We start from the raw sequence: 19,340 nt of genomic DNA, 5'->3' as shown, positions 1-19,340 counted from the left end.
CACATCATATATCATATGTATAATATATCATATAAACCACATTACATCATATATCAAATATATACACCACATCATATATCATATGTATAATATATAGACCACATTATATCATATATAGTATATATCCTATATGCCACATCACATCGTATATATAATATATAGACCACATCACATAATATACCATATTATATACATATCATATATAAACCACATTACAGCATATATCAAATATATATATCTTGTATATAAACCACATTACATCATATATCAAATATATATACCATATCATATATATATATTTTATCATATATATAATATATAGACCACATCACATCATACACCATATTACATATATCATATAAACCACATTACATCATATATCAAATGTATACACCACATCATATATGTATAATATATAGACCACATCACATCATATATGATATTACAAATATAAACCACATTAAATCATTTATCAAATATATATACCACATCATATATCATATATCATATATATAATATATAAACCACATTACATCATATATAGTATATATCATATATTCCACATCACATCACGTATCACATCTTAAATCCTCATTTCAAGTGCATTTTGCCACATTGAGTGCTATCCATTTGGAAGCTGTGGACAAGCATGGGCAGCGCCCAGCCGTCTGGAAGCTGACCTGCTGAAGGACGCAGATGGTGGGCTCCGAGAGTGATGACAGTGGACGGAGGTTCCGTGTGTCTTCTGGAGGAGAATGACGCTGCCTCCTGTCCTGCAGTCTGTCCTCCTCCTGGCTGGGAATTGCCATGGTCCCTTCCTGTGATTCACTTTATTCAGTGTAGCTCACAAAACAAGACAAGTGTCTCTGTCCTCAGAAGACTCAGTAGCCCACCCCTCTCCCCGGTGCCCCTCTTCCCAGTGCCCCTCGCTCCCACGCCCCTGACCCCGCGCCCCTCTCCTCTGCCAGTCTCTTAGTCTTCCTCCTCCCCCTCCCCCCTTGGGGCTCCCCAGCACTGATGGCGACTCAGGGACCGTCTTCTGAGTTTTCAGGCTGGAAGGACAGGATGCGTTAATTGGTCCTCCATGAGGAGGGCTGTGGTGTCCATGACTTGGGTGGACCAGATACAGAGGTTGAGCTCAGAGCAGTCCTGTTTGACGCTAGCATTGATAGAACTTGGACAGAGAAAGCTTTGCCAGTTTGACGGGGTGAAGTGTTCGCAAGCGCTGAGAGCTTGTGTTTAAGTCCGACTCTGAGCAAGTCCAATGGCACCGTTTCCTTCTGTCCTTGGGGCCGTGTGAGGACTGTTGTTTTTTGGGACCAGCCTGATTTGCACAGCGGGGACCCCTGCCCGACCCGGTGCCGTCCCCACCGCCTCTGCTGGGTTCAGGCACCTGCTGGTATCGCTGTGTCAGTCCGAGTCCCGAGGGCTTCCTCCTGTCCACTGACCCGAGTCCTGAGGGCTTCCTCCTGTCCACTGACCCGAGTCCCGGGGGCTTCCTCCTGCCCACCGACCCGAGCGAGCCCCGAGGGCTCCTTCCTGTCCACTGACCTGAATCCTGAGGGCTTCCTCCTGCCCACCAACCCGAGCGAGCCCCGAGGGCTTCCTCCTGCCCACCGACCCAAGTCCTGAGGGCTCCCTCCTGCCCACCGACCCAAGTCCCGAGGGCTCCCTCCTGCCCACCGACCCAAGTCCCGAGGGCTCCCTCCTGCCCACCGACCCGAGTCCTGAGGGCTTCCTCCTGCCCACTGACCCTCTGTGGTCCCTGCACCATGTCTTTCTCCAAGGCCCCCCCTCCTGACAGGTGTGTGGGGTGGCCCCTCACCTCCTGCCTCTGAGGAGCTCCTGCTTGCACTTCCTGGGACAGATCTGCCTGTTCTCGGGACAGTCCCTGGGATGGGCCATCCTCTATGACAACACCCCGATTCAAGGGCCTCAGTTCTTGAGTCTTATTGTCTGTCCAGCTTCAACATGATGGGACACACACACCACAGCAGAGCTGGCGGCCGTCCCTCATAGTTCACTTACGGTCCAGAGATGGGTTTGTTTTCATTAGGAAAATCATGCTTTGGAAATAACCTGGTAGGTATTGTTCACAACCTCCTCCTGATGTTCCGTCTGATTTTGTTGTGGTTTAACAAACCGGGTGCTGCTGCGGGGCCGGGTGCTCACAGGCTGTGTGTGTGGGTGGAACTGTGCTCCGAAGTCTGCAGGGGCCTGTCTTGGGGCTGGGACACTTGGGGGCTGTGTGTGTGGGCAGGACTGGGCCCCCCAAGTGTGCAGGGACTGGGATGCCCAAGGGCTGTGTGTGTGGGCAGGACTGGACCCCCCAAGTGTGCAGGGACTGGGATGCCCAGGGGCTGTGTGTGCAGGCAGGACTGGACCCCCCTAAGTGTGCAGGGACTGGGATGCCCAGGGGCTGTGTGTGTGGGCAGGACTGGACCCCCCCAAGTGTGCAGGGACTGGGACGCTCAGGGGCTGTGTGTGTGGGCAGGACTGGACCCCCCCCAAGTGTGCAGGGACTGGGATGCCCAGGGGCTGTGTGTGTGGGCAGGACTGGACCCCCAAGTGTGCAGGGACTGAGATGCCCAGGGGCTGTGTGTGTGGGCAGGACTGGACCCCTAAGGCAGGGGCTGGTTTTGGGGAGTGGGTCACCAGGCTTTCCTTCTGAGGCTCCTCTGACTGACCCAGCTGCGTGCGCTTGTTCACCGTGTGCCCTGGGGCCTCTTGGTGGCTTCGGATCTGGGAATTTGGAATTTGGCTGCCCGATAACCAGATGGTCTGGGCACGCAGGGACTCGTGTGTTTGTGCTTGGTTCAGCCCCAGCGGGAAGGTGCGGAATGTGCCGGAACCACAGCTCGTGGAGCTGCCGTGGGTGGTGGGGTGAGGTGTCCAGGCCAGCAGCTCCCCACCCTGCACAGCTGAACCTGGAAGCCAAGCAGAGTCTGCCCCGAGTCTCCCTGGGTACGACTCATGGAACCTGCTTGGTCCTGCTCTGTCCACTCCATCTCTGCTCTGCCTGAGCCCGTCGCCAGCTCCGTGAGGGTCTGCACCCTGCACAGCGGGGCCTGATGCCGAGTAGACCCTTGTCCTATCCTCCTGTGGCCAGCGGGTGGGGGACCTGATTGTCCTGGTCCATTCTCGTGAACTCCACTCTGCCTGAGCCCATCACTGCAGCCGTGGGTCAGGCCAGCTCCATGAGGGCGCATGGGCCTGGACGTCCCTGGAGACTGTGGAGAACCCACTGGCAGCTGATTGCTCCTGAGGACTGTTCTCTGGGGGACACTCCGTCAGGTGCCCTTCTCAGTGTCCTCACAGTCGGTAGTGCCCATCTTTAAGAAAGGAACGATGAGTGTGTATGAGTGTGTGCACACATGGGGCTGTGCATGCGTGCCTGTGCCTGTGTACACGTGTGTACGTGTGCACACGGGAGGGTGTACACATGCGTTTGTGTACGTGTGCACATGTAGGCATGTGAATGCTCCCAAGTGTGGATGTGTGTGTCCACACGTGTTTGTGTACATGTACGCGTGTGTGAACGCACCGAGTGCGGACGTGTGTGCACACGTGTTTGTGTACACGTGCACATGAATGTACCGAGTGCGGACGTGTGTGCACACGTGTTTGTGTATATGTACGTGTGTGTGAGCGCACCGAGTGTGGACGTGTGTGGACACATGTTTGTGCACATATAAGTGTGTGTGAATGTGTGTGCATACATGTTTGTGTACATGTACAAGTGTGTGTGAATACACGGAGTGTGAATGTGTGTGCACACGTGTTTGTGTACATGTACGCGTGTGTGAACGCACCGAGTGCGGACATGTGTGCACACGTGTTTGTGTACATGTGCACGTGAATGTACCGAGTGCGGACGTGTGTGCACACATGTTTGTGTATATGTACGCGTGTGTGAGCGCACTGAGTGTGGACGTGTGTGGACACGTGTTTGTGCACATGTACGTGTGTGAACGTGTGTGCGTGCACATATACGTGTGTGTGAATGTGTGTGCACACGTTTGTGTACATGTACAAGTGTGTGAATACATGGAGTGTGAATGTGTGTGCACACGTGTTTGTGTACATGTACGCGTGTGTGAATGTACCGAGTGCGGACGTGTGTGCACATGTGTTTGTATACATGTACACGTGTGTGAGCGCACCGAGTGTGGACGTGTGTGGACACGTGTTTGTGCACATGTACGTGCATGAACGTGTGTGCGTGCACATGTACATGTGTGTGAACGTGTGTGCACACATGTTTGTGTACATGTACAAGTGTGTGTGAATACACGGAGTGTGAATGTGTGTGCACACGTGTTTGTGTACATGTACGCATGTGTGAGCGCACCGTGTGTGGACACGTGTTTGTGCACATGTACGTGTGTGCGTGCACATGTACATGTGTGTGAACGTGTGTGCACACATGTTTGTGTACATGTACATGTGTGTGAATACACGGAGTGTGAATGTGTGTGCACACGTGTTTGTGTACATGTACGCGTGTGTGAACGCACCGAGTGCGGACGTGTGTGCACACGTGTTTGTGCACATGTACATGTGTGTGAATGCACCGACTGTTGACGTGTGTGCACATGTGTTTGTGTACATGTACGCGTGTGTGAGCACACCGAGTGTGGACGTGTGTGCACACACTTGTGTGTGTGCGTGCACATGTATATGTGTGAGTGCATACGCGTGAGCTTGCACACTCCCCGCTGTGCATCAGGGTCTGGTTGCAGCTCCGCGGTCTGCTCCGGGTGTCTGGCAGTTCCTGTGTTCTTCCCTGCACAGCACTGTTGTGGCCGCAGTGTGTGCTGACTGCCTTCCCGCTCACAGCCGGTGTTGCGGCCCTGAATCTGACAGTGTCTGCCACAACCCACAGCCTCAGTGCCGGGTGACAAGCACCGACACAGTGTCTGCAGCAACGGGCTCAACCACAGCCACCGTCGGAGGACGGCAGGGTGGGTGGTCTGTCCTCCTGTTGGGCGTGAGCCAGAACTGTGGACGGCAGCTGACAACAGCAGAGATGGATGGATGGATTTAGGCCGCCGGAAGGAACACATCAGTGAGAAGGGCGGCCAGGGTGCTCCCTCCAGGCGGGGTATGAAGACACCGGCTCACTTCCCGTATGGCAGCGTTAACAAACTGTGATCCCTGGACTGTGGCTGGCGACGTTGGTAATCAGGGCCAGCCAAAACGAGGGAGACGCCCCCTGGGACAGGTGGCACAGTGACCATAGGGTGGACACTCCTGTTCCAGCGGCCCTGAAGATGGGGCATGGAGATGTATGTCAGTGGGGCGTGACTCAGAACCCCTCGATGGAAGCGAACAACTGTTTATTTGGGGTTGTCATTTCAGTGATACTGTAAGAAGCAGTGTCTCAGAAATAGCAAAGCCATAGACGGGTGAGGGGAAACGGACCCACTGCCGGTCGCTTTCCCCACCGGACGGCCATCTGAGAGCCCTTGAGGGCATTGAGAACAGCGACTCGCTCGCGGCTGGTCCAGAAGAGCTTGCACCCCACTCGTTAATGGGTGACACCTCCAGGAGGAATGTGGCTCATTGATTCCGGAGTTGGACAGCCAGCCACACTCTCCAGCTGTCGCACTTGATTCTCAAGTGGAAGACTTCAGTCTGATTTAAAATTCCAATAGAATGATTCGAACACACTGAAGAGCTGTTTTCATCAACATTTCTGATAAAGTGAACGTCATGGATCGTGCCTAGCCTCTCAGTACATACATTTCCGTCTCTCTCTCTCTCTGAAACGCTTCTTTCTTGTGAAAGTCTGTAGCCCAGTGGTGATTCAGAGTGCACGGAAAGGTCTTTTCACCCGCCACCTCCAAGTAGATCCGTTTTTCTCCCACATGGTTGTTCTTAGGTGCCATCAAGTCGGGTGTGTCTTACAGCAACCCTGTGAACAGAAGATCCAAACCCTGTCCTGTCCTGTGTCACGCTCACAATCGCTGACACACTTGAGCTGATTGCCACCGTCTCCGTGTCAGTCCACCTGGTTGAGGGTCTTCCTCTCCTTCACTGACCCTCCACCCTTCCCAGCATCGTGTCCTTCTCCAAAGAACAGCCCCTCCCAGCAAGATGCCCAAAGTGTGACAAAGTCTTATCGTTCTTTTCTCTGAAGAGCATTCCGGCTGCTCCCTCTCCAGGCCCTATCTGTTCATTCTCTTGGCTGTCCGTGGATGTTCAGAACTCCTCTCCAACACCCAGCTCAAAGGCGTCCGTTCTCCTGTCTTCCTTATTCACTGTCCAGCTCTCAGATGCACAGTGAGTGGCTGGAGAGGCCGTGGCCTGTGGTCTCTGGCTCACAGGGGCCGTGTGTACATCAGAACAAAGGCCTGGCTGGCCGTGCGCCGTCCTCACCACCACTGCTCTGCTTGAACCTGTCCATGTGGCCACTTGCCGGCCTCTCTCTCATCAAGTGTCTTCCTGTCCTTCTCTGACCCTCTGTTTTGCACAAGTGACCTCCTTCTCCAAGCACTGGCCCCTTGTGAAAACATACCCATGTGACATGCAGATTTTATACAACGCGATGGTCCGGAGAAACAGATAAGACACTGAATATGGGAGAGAAGGACGCACCATTTCTTGGTCTTTATTTGCACAAGTGTTAGCACAAGCAGGAGCTCACATGGGGCCTGTGATGCCAGATTTCTTTGCTTACTTAGGTCCCCGGTGTTCATGTATGATGATGTTCTGAGCCGTCAGTCAGCACCTCCTCACAGCTGCCCTCCAGTGAAAATACAGACGCTGTAAATCACATCCAAGAACATGGCCCGTCCTTTTTCTGAAAAGCACCTGGTGGATTTGAACCTTCTGCCTTTGGGTTGGCAGCACAGCTCCGTGCCACTCGGCTAACTCATGCACATCACAGGAGTGATTGTCACAATGTCCCTCAGGTGCCTGTCGTCATCAGCCACGGGAGGTGACATTTGAGTTGGAGGAGGGCAGCTTCCCCAGGTCCATGCCCCTCAGCTGGGCTGGCAGGATGCCTGGCGTGGGGCCGGGTGTGGACCGGATGATGGGAGCATGCTGGGGACAGTGTGGGGACCCGCTCTGTCTCTCGTCCCTCCCACGGTTCCCCGGGCCCTGTGATCTCAGGCTTTGCTGAGCGACCACGGCCCGGCTCTCTCACGTCACACTGGACATCTTGCTGGGTGGCCTGTTGGACCCTCCAGCCCCATGGCCATGTGTGTGTTCCTGACTGTGGGGGCCCCCTGGGTCCCGCGGGAGGTTAATTACTGCTGATGGGCTTGTCAGACTCTCCAGAGCTCACAGCTTGCTTTGCTCATTAGCGGGCGAACCCTGGACCACACTCAGCCTGCAGGGCCCACCTTGTCCCTGGGGGAGGCGGCTGCACAGTCTGTCCTGGTTCACAGGTTTCAGGCTGGGAGGCCGCTGCCTTTGGGGGGAGGCTCTGTGGTTGGTGCGACCATTAGGTAATCCCACTGTTAACCCGAACACCACACCTCTCAGAAGGGTCGGGTGCACCAGCCTCTCTGCAAGGGAAAGATGGACAGTGTCCTCCTGTGGGATTTACAGGCTTGGACCCCCCTCCCAGGGTCGACTGTGAGTCAGGCCTGACTTGCTGGCAGTGACCTTGAGTGCGAGTGGTCTGTCTTATGGCACCGTTGTTGTTAGGTGCTGTTGAGTCCGGAGTGACTCACAGTGTCCCTGTGGACAACACATCTGAACCCTGTCCTATCCTGGTCAGCCTCACAGCCACTGACACGTGAGTCCATTGCTGCTGTCACTGTGTCAGTTCACTTGGTTGGAGGTCTCCCTCCTCTCCTTCTCCGACCCTCCGCCTTCCCAGCATCATGTCATGTCCTCCAAGGAATCGCCCCTCCTAGCAACATGCCCAAAGTATGTGAGGTGAAGCCTCATGATCCTTGCCTCCAAAGAGCACTCTGGCTGGACCCTCTCTGAGACATACTTGCTTGTTCTCTTGGCCGTCCATGGGATGTCCAGTGCTCTTCTCCAACACCACAGCTCAGAGGTGTCAATTCTTCTGCAATCCTTATTCATTGTCCAGCTCTCGGATGCCTAGCAAGTGACTGAAAAGACCATGGCCTGAGGCAGGTGCACCTTAGTCCTCAAGCTGACATCATTGCTCCTCAACAATTTGGAGAGGTCCCTGACTGCAGGCTTTCCCAGTGTAGTACATCTCCTGATCTCCAATTAGGTTTTAATTCTGAATCGTCTGCACCTACTTTCTGCCCTGGGAGGTGGCCCTGGTGACAGAGAACATGGCTTTCTGGCCGTCACGGAAAGGTTATTGGTTCAAATCCCCCTGCCGCTCTCAATGAGGAAGAACTGTCCCCTCCTGTCAGGATTCACAGCTGAAACCCGATGCGGGGTTGCTGTGAGGTGGGGCTGACTGGACAGTGCTGTTTGTGGAGATGCTAACTGTAAGGTCAGCAGTTCAATTCCCCACCCCGCTGCTTCTCAGGAGAGCTGGGCTGACCCCTCCTGTGCAGGTGGACTGCAGCGGGCACCTGGAGGGTCTCCATCCGGGGGAACTCATTCAACCTCAATGAGGTTTGCTGTCAGTTAAAGCTTCGTGTGAGGACCCCGGGGACTGTGGGTTAAATGATGAAATGCTTGCAGAAAGGCCCACGGTTCAAGTCCTGCAGCGACTCTACAGGGGAACGGGACGCCTGCTACTGAAGAGGGCAGCTGGGCCCTCGGCGCAGCCGGGCCCTCGGCGCAGCCCTGTTCTGCCCGCTGGTCCTGAGGTTGGACTGACAACACAGCCGCGGTGACCTTGGTCTGGCTTCGCACCACCTCAGTGTTTGCTGACTCCCCTCACCCTGGCCTGAGTCCCCGCTCTGACTCTGCATCTGTGGCCCCTGGTGCCCTGTATGGGGTCAGTGCGGGGTTGGATTGTGGGCACCACTGTCAGAACAAAGGGCTCGAGCCCCCAGTGCCCATGAAGACAGTGCAGGACCAAGCAGGAAGCCAGAGGCCACTGGACAGTGGGCAGTGAGAGAGGACAGCCCCGGACAGCAAGAGGGGACATCCCTGGACAGTGAGACGGGACAGCACTGCACAGCCCTAGACAGTGAAAGGGGACAGCCCTGGAAAGCAAGAGGGGACAGCCCTGGACAGCCCTGGACACGAGAGGGGACAGCACTGGACAGCCCTGGACAGCAAGGAGACAGCACTGGACAGTGAGAGGGGACAGCCCTGGACAGCTCTGGACAGCCCTGGACAGCGAGAGGGGACAGCACTGGACAGCCCTGGACAGTGAGAGGGGACAGCATTGGATAGCCCTGGACAGTGAGAGGGGACAGGAGCCCCGTGTCCTGAGAAGTGGGTGTCCAGGTGGGCGAGTGGGTGTGGCTGTCTGATTTCCACATCTGGTCGGTGGTCAGTGGTCCATATAGTGTCCCTCTGCTGAAAGGCCCCCGGAGGAGAACTTGAGAGCAAATTCTCTGATTAATTCCCAGTTCCATGGCTGAGTCATCCAAGCAGAGCTGCCACTGAAAATGAGTCTAATTGGCTAAATGAATAACCCCGAGTCCTGCTGGCCACTGCCGTCCTCTCTGAATTATTGATGCCCAGTCCCTCCTAGAGCAGCGGCTAATGACGAGCTGCCACTGGCTTAATAGTGGCCATCAGCTGCAGATCGACGTGGACTTATTCTGCTGACGTCCAGCCGGTGGTATTGGCTCAGCTGTCAGCTCCCGGGCGGGCAGGTGCAGCCGTCTCCCTCTCCTCCTCTGTCTGGGCCTCGTATCTCTCCAGGTAACATAAAGACGCACTCGTTTCGTTTTCAGTCACCTCATATGCCTGTGAAAGCTGGTCAGTGGATTAGGATGACAGAAGAAGAACCGGTGTCTTCAGCTGTGCTGCTGGGGCCGTCCTGTGGCCTGATGGAAGGACAGATACGTCATGGACCGGGAAAGCCAGAGCCGCTCTCTGGAGGCAGAGATGATAAAACTGTCTCACGCACTTAGGACGTGCTGTCCGGAGTGGCCTGTCCCTGGAGAGGAGCGTCGTGTTTGGACAAGGGTCAGGGCAGGAGACCCTCACTCAGGTGGATTGAGAGTGACTCCCACAGCTGGGAAGTGGGTTATGCTACACAAACAACTTTGCATTTCGTGCGGTAGTTACAGTTTCTGTGGCTGGGCGCTGCCTCTGATGTGGAGTGACCACAGGTGGAGTGTGGGGACCGCCCGTGGGTTTCCTCGTGGCCAGCCTGGTGGGAGTAGATGGCTGGGGCTTCATCCTGAGAGCTGCTGCCTGAGTGGGGACTTCTCATGTTCAAGGTCAAAGTGGGCCTGGTCCAAGCCCTCGTCTTCTGAGTCACCTCGTATGTGTGTGAAGTGGGAAGATGAAGAAGAGTTGATTCCTCGGAACTGTGGTGGGGAAGAGGCTGGGTATCTGCTGGTCTGCCCCAGTGACAGACAGGAAGTCCTGGGGAAGGGACAGCCAGTGTGCTCCGTGGAGGAGAGCATGGTGCTTTTAGCATCTAACCACGTGTACTTAACTATCTTAATTACCAGGGGTCCTTTACATGTGTCCGACCTGTTTTCAGTAAGTGTCATTTCTGTGTACTCTCAGACATTTGTGTGTGTCCTATGAATCTCGGAAAAGAAGCACCAGTTGGTAAAAGGTTGGAAGGAAGTGAACCAAATGGTAAACATATTCTCATGGTGGTGGGGTTATGAATACATTTTTAGGCACACAGTTCAAATCCACCAGCTGCTTCACGAGAAAAAGGTGACTGTCTCTTCCTGCGTGATTTACTGCTTGTGAAAACCTGCCAGGCAGTCAGCGATGGCTTGGTTCCGACTCGATGGCACAGAACAACAACATCAAATAAGTGTGTGTTTTCTAAACTTTTGGCAACATACGTAAGGAGGGAAAAAGGCCTGGGAGATGTTTCAGCCAACTGGGCGTGAACAGAGTCGATGGCTGGGCAGTCGTCTGGGCTCTGCCCCTGGATGGAAGTTAGCAAATTCCTTTGAGAGGCACCTCAGACAGGGCTGTGGCCCGAGAAAAACGTGGGGAGGGTGCTCTGCATGGCGGTCACTTCCTCCTACGCAGGCAGCACCGATCTACAGGTCACACTGGTGTCATCAGAGCACAGACCAAGAGGGACACTCAGCCAGGGGGAACGGTGATGCGTGCTTTCCGCCCCAGAGTCGGGGAGATGGAGGAAAACACAGCCAGAGAAATGACAGCCCCCCCCCACCCCCGTGATCTTGGAGGCAAACGGGAGGACTCCCCTCGGGGCGCGCCTCCCCTCGGGGTGCGCCTTTAGAGCCAGGAGTGGGCCTCGTGTGAGACAAAAGAAGAAAAATAATGAGCGGGCCGTTCACAGTTCGAGGCCACCAGCTGCCCTGTGGGAGGAGGACAGGCAGTCTCCTCCTGTTTGATTAACTGACTCTGAAAACCCAGCTGGTGAGCTGTGGGTCAGTTCTGACTCGATGGTCCGCTACAGTGGACAAACCTGTATAATCCCATTCTTAATAATCTCCACTCCAGGCTTTACTCGGTGGAGGAGCCGGCATTTTGGGGGATTGGCGGCTTTGCTGGTGAGCCGTTTCTGGAGTCTTCCACCCCAGTGGGACTAAGACCACGTGGGAGCGAGTTTTCTGTTGAGTAAATGTGTCTGCTGGTAACCAGCCCCTTCTGCTGAGCCTCAGTGCATCTTGCTAAGCGAGTGTGGATGGAACTTCCAGTGGAGGGAGCTGGTGGGCGGAGGGGTCCCTGAGACTGCACGCCCGCCACACAGCCTGGCCTTACGCAGTTTGAGGGTGGCTGTCGTCCGGGGCCACTGGGCTGCACCATCCGCAAACCGCTGCACCCTCCTCGCCTCCACCAGCACCCGGATTGCACGTTTTTCAAGGGAAACCTTGGTTCTTTTGGCAGTCCGTGGCATAGCCAGCACTCTTCAACAACACAACACAAGGCCTCCGATTCTTGTGTCTTCCTGTTCGCTGTCCAACTTCCAGATGCGCATGCCTGGGATGAGGTGCACCCAAGGCGTTAAGCTGACACCCTTGCTCTTTAACACTTCGGACAGGTCCTCGACAGCAGATTTCCCTAACGCAGCGTGGCTTTTGAACTCTTGATCGCTGCTACGGTGGGGGTTGATTGTGGATCCAAGTAAAATGAAATAATTGACAACTTCAGTCTTTTCTCCATCTCTCATGATGTTGCCTATTGGTCCAGAGGTGAGGATTTTGTGTTCTTGGTGTTGAGATGCAGTTGATCTTGAAGGATATAATCTTGCATCTTCTGTAGCAAGTGCTTCAGGTCCTCCTCACTTTCTGCAAGCAAGGCTGTGTCACCTGCATAACACAGGCTATTGGTAGTCTTCCTCCAATCCTGACGGCCATTCTTCTTCACAGATTCCAGCTTCTCAAATGATTCACTCAGCTGTCAGATGATGCTGTCAGAAGCTGTTGCATCCACTACAGCTCACAGTCACCTTGTGAGCCGGCCCTGGCCTGGCCATCCTCCTCCTCCCGGATAGATTCCAGCCGCTCTTACAGCCGTGGTCCCCATCTGTCTTGTTGAGGGTCTCTTTGCTGACCCCCACCTTCCCAAGCATGCTGTCTTCTTCTAAGAACTGGCCCTTTCTCACAGCATGCCCAGAGTCTGTGAGACGAAGACAGGTTGATTAGCTAAGAAGAGGAACCCTGACGCAGACCTTTCCTGATGTGAAACTGTGTGATGTTTCCTTGGGTTTGAAGAGCTGCTTCTTGGTCCATGTATTGATTTCACATGAGTGCAATGAAGAGTGTGGGATTTTTAGTCTTCCTAATGTTATTGTTGGAAGGAGGAGTGGCATCCACTTCCGTAATAGCTTGCCTCCAGAAACCCTATGAACCTGGAGAGAGGATGAAAGGCACCCAAGTGTCAAGGACTCTCCTTCATAGGGTTGCTATGAGTCACCTGTGACTCGACCACACTTAAAAACAGCAACAATGTTATTGTTGTTGTTAGGTGCCATCCAGTATGACCCACAGCAACTCTGTGAACAATGGACCTGAACCCTGTCCTGTCCTGTGCCGTCCTCACACTTCTTGACACAGTAGAGCCCATTGCAGCAGTCACCATGTCAGTCCACCTGGTTGAAGGTCTTCCTGTCCTTTGCTGACCCTCCACCTTCCCAGCATCTCATCCTGCTCCAAGGAATAGCCCCTTCTAGCAACACTCCCAGAGTATGTGAGGTGAAGCCTCTTTATCCTTGCCTCCAAAGAGCACTGGCTGCACCTTCTCACGACATATCTGTTTGTTCTCTCGGTCGTCCAGGGGATGTTCAGTGCTCTTCTCCAACACCACAGCTCAAAGGCGGCAGTCCTGTCATCCTTATTTATCATCCAGGTCTCAGATACAAGACCAGTGATCAGAAAGACCATGCCTGAATCAGATACACCTTAGTCCTCAAACTGACATCATGATTTGCAGAGGTCCCTCACTGCAGACTCACCCAGAGCAGTGCGAGTCCTTGTTTCCTGACCGCTGGTACCGAAGGTGTTGACATGGGCTAAAGTCGGCCCATTCTGACCCGTTCCCGTCGGTGGCCGCTAACACTGCCGAGTGTTGGTACCTCCTCCTTTCACTGATTAAATGTGAAGCCGTTGTGGTCGCTCAGTGTCGCGTTGGAACTGACTCACTGCTGACCCTCTGGCTGTTTTTCAGAGGCTGTAAATCACACAGGAGGAGACTGTCCCTCTCCCTCCAGCAGGGCAGCTGGTGGATTAGAACCGCGTGCTCTGGGTCGGCCTTATGGTTCCTTCCCAGTGGGCCTCCAGTGGGGGTGCCTCGATGAAGTCCGCGAGCGGTGGGCTCTGTGCCTGACCTCAGACGACGTTGCCCACAGGCCGTTGTTCTCAGGGCGTATCTTGTTCTGCTTCTTCTGACATCTTTACACTTTACGACGTCTCCAAGGGCTGGACACTCACGTCCACCGTTGCCTTTGACTAAGGGAGGACGGAAGCACAGGCCGGGAGTGCGCTGTCCCCGCCCTGTTTTCGGGTTGGCAGGGGACAGTGGAGGGCAGCTCGGTGGACTGGGGGCCTGGCAGGCGGCCACGTCTGGAGAGGTTTGCCTCCACCACGTCTGCCCTCTCCTCAGGCCGTCCGCTCGGCCTCTCAGACGGTTCTGATTTGGCCAAATGACTGCCATTCGCTGTCATTAGAGCTGCCGGCAGAGGCAGCGTCTGGGTTTTTGTTTTAAATAAAAGCTAATCACAGGTTGGGCTCTGAGAAATGAGGAGCAGGAGGCCCCATTGTCTTGGCGGGGGAAGCGGGCAGGGGCAGTGAGCAGGGGCAGCGGGCAGCGGGCAGTGGGCAGTGGGCAGGGGCAGTGGGTAGGGGAAGCGGGCAGAGGCAGCTGCCAGGGACGTGGTCCTCCTGTTCCTCCCTGGTGGGCTGGGCCTGGCACTGCCTCCTGCCCCTGCCTGCTCTCTGTGACCTGCAGCTCACCGGACACCCCTCACTCCCCTGCTCGCTGCTCCATTAGCTCCAAACCCCAAGGCTTCCAGAGGCGCCCATCTGAGGACTTCCATCAGGCCGCCTGTAATCTTCCCGGGGCCACACTGCCCACGTTTCTCTCGGGAGCCCTAGTGGATTAGAACTGCTCACCTTTTGGCTAGACGCCCGATTGTGTGCGCACTGCACGTCTGGGCTCCCCTGTTCATTCGGGCTTTGACATTTCCCTGCCTGGCCCGAGTCTTTGCTAGGAGCCTGTGAAGCCTTCATCTGCCCTGTGTCCGAGATGCAGCGCTCTGTCTGCCCCAGGCTGCCACCCGCCTTCCCGGGCCGGACGCCAGGCCCCACGAGGCTGCATCAAGCCGGGGCCTGTGTTTCCCCGACCTGCTCCCAGCTGGGCTCAGTGCCTGGACCTGCCCCGGCTTCATGTGGCTCCTGGGCACATCTGTCACCACAGTCTGCCCGGGAGAAGAGCCACCCACATACAGCCCTGCCCTCTGCGCCAGGCAGTGGAGATGCTGCGTCCACACACACCCCTCACCTGCCGTGGGGGTCCTCAGGGTGGCCAAAAGGGACTGCTGGAGGGGTGGGGCGCCCAGAGCCCAGGCCAGCCTTGGGGGTCCACAGAGTGTCTGAAACGGATTGATGCGGTGGGGGTGCCCAGAGCCCAGGTCAGCCCTGGGGGTCCACAGAGTGGCTGAAAGGGACTGCCGGGGGGGTCACCTAGAGCCCAGGCCAGCCTTGGGGGTCCACAGAGTGGCTGAAATGGACTGCCGGGGGGGGGGGGGGCGCCCAGAGCCCAGGTCAGCTCTGGGGCTCCACAGAGTGGCTGAAAGGGACTGCTGAGGGATCGGGTGCCCAGAGCCCAGGCCAGCCCTGGGGGTTCACAGGAAAGGGTCTGCTGGGATGGGGTGCCCAGAGCCCAGGCCAGCCCTGGGGGTCCACAGAATGGCTGAAAGGGACTGCCGGGGGTGGGGGTGGTCACCTAGAGCCCAGGCCCACAGGAAAGGGACTGCTGGGGTGGGGTCACCTAGAGCCCAGGTTGGGGGTCCACAGAGTGGCTGAAATGGACTGCCGGGGGGGGGGGCGCCCAGAGGCCAGGCCAGCCCTAGGGCTCCACAGAGTGGCTGAAAGGGACTGCTGGGGGATGGGGTGCCCAGAGCCCAGGCCGTGGGAACAGACGGAGGAGTGTCATATTCAAGGATCCTGCCTGCATGGGGTCTTGTGCCATGCAGTGAAAATTAGCCCTAGTCTCTAGGCAACGTGTGTGAGCCATGCTGCCACCCTGAGGTCAGCAGTTCAAACCTACCCGTTGCAGCTTCAGAGGAGAGGGTTGAGTGCGGCCGTTGGAAGCTCCACGGGGTTCCTCCTCATAGAGCTCCCTCATCGTGGCTCTTCCTCTCCCTGTCTGGTGCCCCTCGACTACCACTTCCCGTTGGCCATCCACGTCTCTTCTGATACAGACCCTTCTCATCCCAGCCCCACTGAGCCCCACTGAGCCCAACCAGCACGGTCCTTTCAGGTCACATGCCCTGCCCACCCTCTTACTCAGAAAGGCAGTGCCTGGGCCTCCTGGCGGTGGACGACCACTCCCCATCTCAGCTTGGACGGCTCCCCACCCTGGCCCTGGATGGATGGCTGCTCCCCCACCCTGGCCAGGATTCAAACCTCCTGCCTTTGTATTGGCAGCACAGTGCCTTACCGCTGGGCCACCAGAGGTTCTGAAGCACAGTGCTGTTGTTTGGTGCTTTCAACATGGGACTGATTCCCAGCTGACACTCTGGTACACTTTTGGAAACAGTAAATAGCACAGGAGGGGGTTCCCTGTCTTTCTTTGTGGAGCAGCTCGTGGATTTGAACTGTGCACCTTTGGGTTGGCACTTACCACTAGGCGACCCGAGCTTTAAAGCACAATTAATAATAAAAAGAAAAAATGTCAGAAATATCACAAGGACATGATTTAAAGAACAGAAATCCACTTTCTCAAAGTGTAGGTGTCTAGAGACTGAATTCAGGGCAATGGGCGTAGAGGGGCCCGCTCTCTGTCACCCTGGGGGGAGGTCCTTGTCTCCAGAGTGTCTGTAGTTACGCCAGTTCCCCGGTCCTCTGGTCCATGGCAGTCCTCACGTGGCTCCTGACCCGTTCTGCTCCTGTCGACTGCTCCTTTTATCACTCAGAAGTGAGGGTTGGGACACATTCTACAGTGAGCCGTGGTGTTTTCAACTTCATCCAGAAGTTGGACAGCGAATAAGGAAAGGCAGAGAGAATGGAACCTGTGAATTATGTTGATGAAGTGTGCCGTCTGTCCCATGGACTGCCGAAAGAACAAACAGGACGTCTAACCTGAGTGAGCGTACGAAGCAAGGCTGGCTAAACTGGGTCTCACACACTGTGGGCATGCGGCCAGGGGGCCAGTGTTTGGAAAAGACATCATGAGGGGAAGGGAAGAGGGCCAGAGAGAGAGAGGAAGACCCTCAATGAGAGAATTTGACACCATGGCTGTAACAAAGCGCTTGACATGTCAGTAATGATGACGATGGTACAAGATAGGGCTAGATGTGACGTTCATAGGGTACCTGTGGGTCATAGGCCACGCCAAGACCTGTCACATCACCTACACTGACAAGGATCCAGCAATGACACAAAGGAAGGCCGTTCTTAGGTTGTCCACACCCAGCGGCAAGTTGAGGAGCCCTCACAGACATGGGACATTCAGTGCTGAAAGGCAGAGTGACCGGCAGGGTGTGTGGCACCGGAGTCTTTACCCCACTGGCCCTCCCCAGGCCTCAAGGCCGCTCTCAGTTACATTTCTGGCCCAGAAAGCTGGACTGTCTGGGGGCTGGGCCTTACGGTCCTCAGAACCTGTCATTTCCTGGGCAAAATGACAGCATCCCGTTTTATCCACAGCATTCCTCTGTGGTTTCGGTTGGGCGGCTTTATTTTTGCAGGAACCCCACTGTGTGTACTTCCTGTCTGGGATAAAGGCACTGTCCTGGGATGATTGCTTGTGACTCTATTGGGAGAGGACCAGGAGGCACCTGCTAGACAGGGAACACGCCTCCACACCCACGCCGCGGCCCACGTCCCTCCCCAGCCCTGGGAGGCTGCCGGGGACTGGGCATCTGGGCAGCACGCTGAGCAGATGAGGGTCCTGTCTCCTGGCAGGGAGGGCAGCTTGTTTCGACACAGGGCCTTGGACTCTTTGCCCCCCAGGCAGCTCTCAGTGCCCGTCAGGTGCTAGGGTTCAGCAATGTGGAGGGTGCAGACCTCATTCACTGTGCTTTGAAGACAGAACATTCAAACCCTCAGGCACCTCCCACCCCCATACCACCAATTGATGTCAGCCCTGCTCATGCACTGTGTGTGTGTGTGTGCGCGCGCGTGTGTGTGTGTGCGCGTGTGCGTGTGCGCGCACCACTTCCCCAGTAGCACATGCCCCTTCGTGTCTGTGTGTCTCTGTCTGTGTGTCCCGCTGTGCTCCTCTGGATGGTCAGACTTTCCCACCCTGCTACTACTGCACACCTCACAGGCTACACTCCAGTATGCATGTCAATTTTTAAATAAAATTTTTATTTTATAGCAGTTTACTTAAGAAATTGGTATACATTGATTTTCACACCAGATCTTTCCCGCTTCCTTTACCACTCCCCCCCCCATAAAATTACACAACCCTATAATTACTGTCCCCCAATCCTCACCCCTCTGCTTTTGCCTCTTGGATCTCGACACACGTTTTTCTAGTTATCTTTCTATTTCTACTGTAACGGTTTTATACAGTATGTCCTTATGAGGCTTAGTTCATTTAACATAATGCTCTCCAGTTCCCCCAAGTAGTGAGTTTAAAAATCATTGTTCTGCATGTTGCATAGTATTCCGTTGTGTGAATGTAACATAGTTTCACAATCCGTGAGAAAGCAATAGGACATTTGGGCTGTGTCCTGGTTCTTGGGATGGTGAATAATACTGCTATGAGCATTGGTGTACAAATCTCCATTTGAGCCTCAGTTCTCATTTTCTTGAGGTGTATGGAATTTCTGTGTTCAATTTCTTTAGGATATGTCAAACTGCCTTCCAAGTGGTTGTACCGTTTTACAATCCCACCAACAGTGTATAAGAGTTCCTACCTCACCACATCCTGTCCAACCTTTATTACGTGCTGTCCTGTTAAACTCTGCTGCTGCTACTGCAGTGAGATGGTACCTCGTGGTTTGGATTCGCATCTCTTTTGAGCATTTTTTCGTGTGTCTGTTCGCCATCCGAATATCTTCCTCTGAAAAATCTCTCCATGTCTTTTGCCCATTTTTAATTGTGTTATCAGTCTTTTCCTTGTGGAGGCCTTGTAGGAGTCTGTAAACTTTTGATATGAGACCCTTGTTCAAAATGGTATTGCCGGATGTTTCTTTCCTCAGTCAGTAGGTTGTTTTTTAACTCTACTGGAAAATATTTTTGATGTGCACAGGGATTTAATCTTCAGAAGGTCTCATTCATCAATTTTATCTTCTCCAGATTGTGCATTTCTAGCTGTATTTTCAGTTTCTTTACACTGTAGACTAGACTGTCCAAGCTTAATCCCAGTTTGTCTTTTATGAACTTTATGATTTTAGGCTTTACTCTCAGGTCTCTAATCCACCTTGAGTTGATTTTTGTGTATGGTGTGAGATACAGATCGTGTTTCAGCTTTCTGAAAATAGCAGTCCAGTTTTGCCAGAACCATTTGTTGAAGAGGTTGTCATTTCCCCATTAGATAGGTTTTATTTCCTTGTCTAATATCAGTTGAACCATTCAGTTCAACACTCTTGGCACCAGCAGCCAGGAAATCAAAAAACATATTGTGATGGGAAAGTCTGCAGTTAGGGACCTCTCTAAAGT

The 19,340-nt window shown here is 54.4% G+C and overlaps 1 protein-coding gene across 1 annotated transcript in view; it reads right to left on the bottom strand.

Annotated features, from left to right (window-relative positions):
* LOC102860347 overlaps positions 1-19,340 on the bottom strand; it is a 58,683-nt gene that overhangs the window by 7,622 nt on the left and 31,721 nt on the right. The window contains exons 2-9 of the mRNA XM_006900163.1: positions 17,538-17,708; positions 17,237-17,343; positions 15,013-15,149; positions 5,125-5,215; positions 4,360-4,655; positions 4,205-4,269; positions 3,373-3,481; positions 2,688-2,927 (exon numbers count right to left, since the gene is read on the bottom strand). Of these exons, the coding sequence (XP_006900225.1) occupies positions 2,688-2,927; positions 3,373-3,481; positions 4,205-4,269; positions 4,360-4,655; positions 5,125-5,215; positions 15,013-15,149; positions 17,237-17,343; positions 17,538-17,708 (1,216 nt within the window). The remainder of the gene's footprint in view (positions 1-2,687; positions 2,928-3,372; positions 3,482-4,204; positions 4,270-4,359; positions 4,656-5,124; positions 5,216-15,012; positions 15,150-17,236; positions 17,344-17,537; positions 17,709-19,340) is intronic.

The sequence above is a fragment of the Elephantulus edwardii genome, unplaced genomic scaffold (genome assembly GCF_000299155.1).
Source record: "Elephantulus edwardii isolate Elephantulus edwardi_28Jun2011 unplaced genomic scaffold, EleEdw1.0 scaffold00274, whole genome shotgun sequence".
NCBI classification, from domain to species: domain Eukaryota; kingdom Metazoa; phylum Chordata; class Mammalia; order Macroscelidea; family Macroscelididae; genus Elephantulus; species Elephantulus edwardii.
This window is presented reverse-complemented; position numbering and strand designations above follow the sequence as displayed.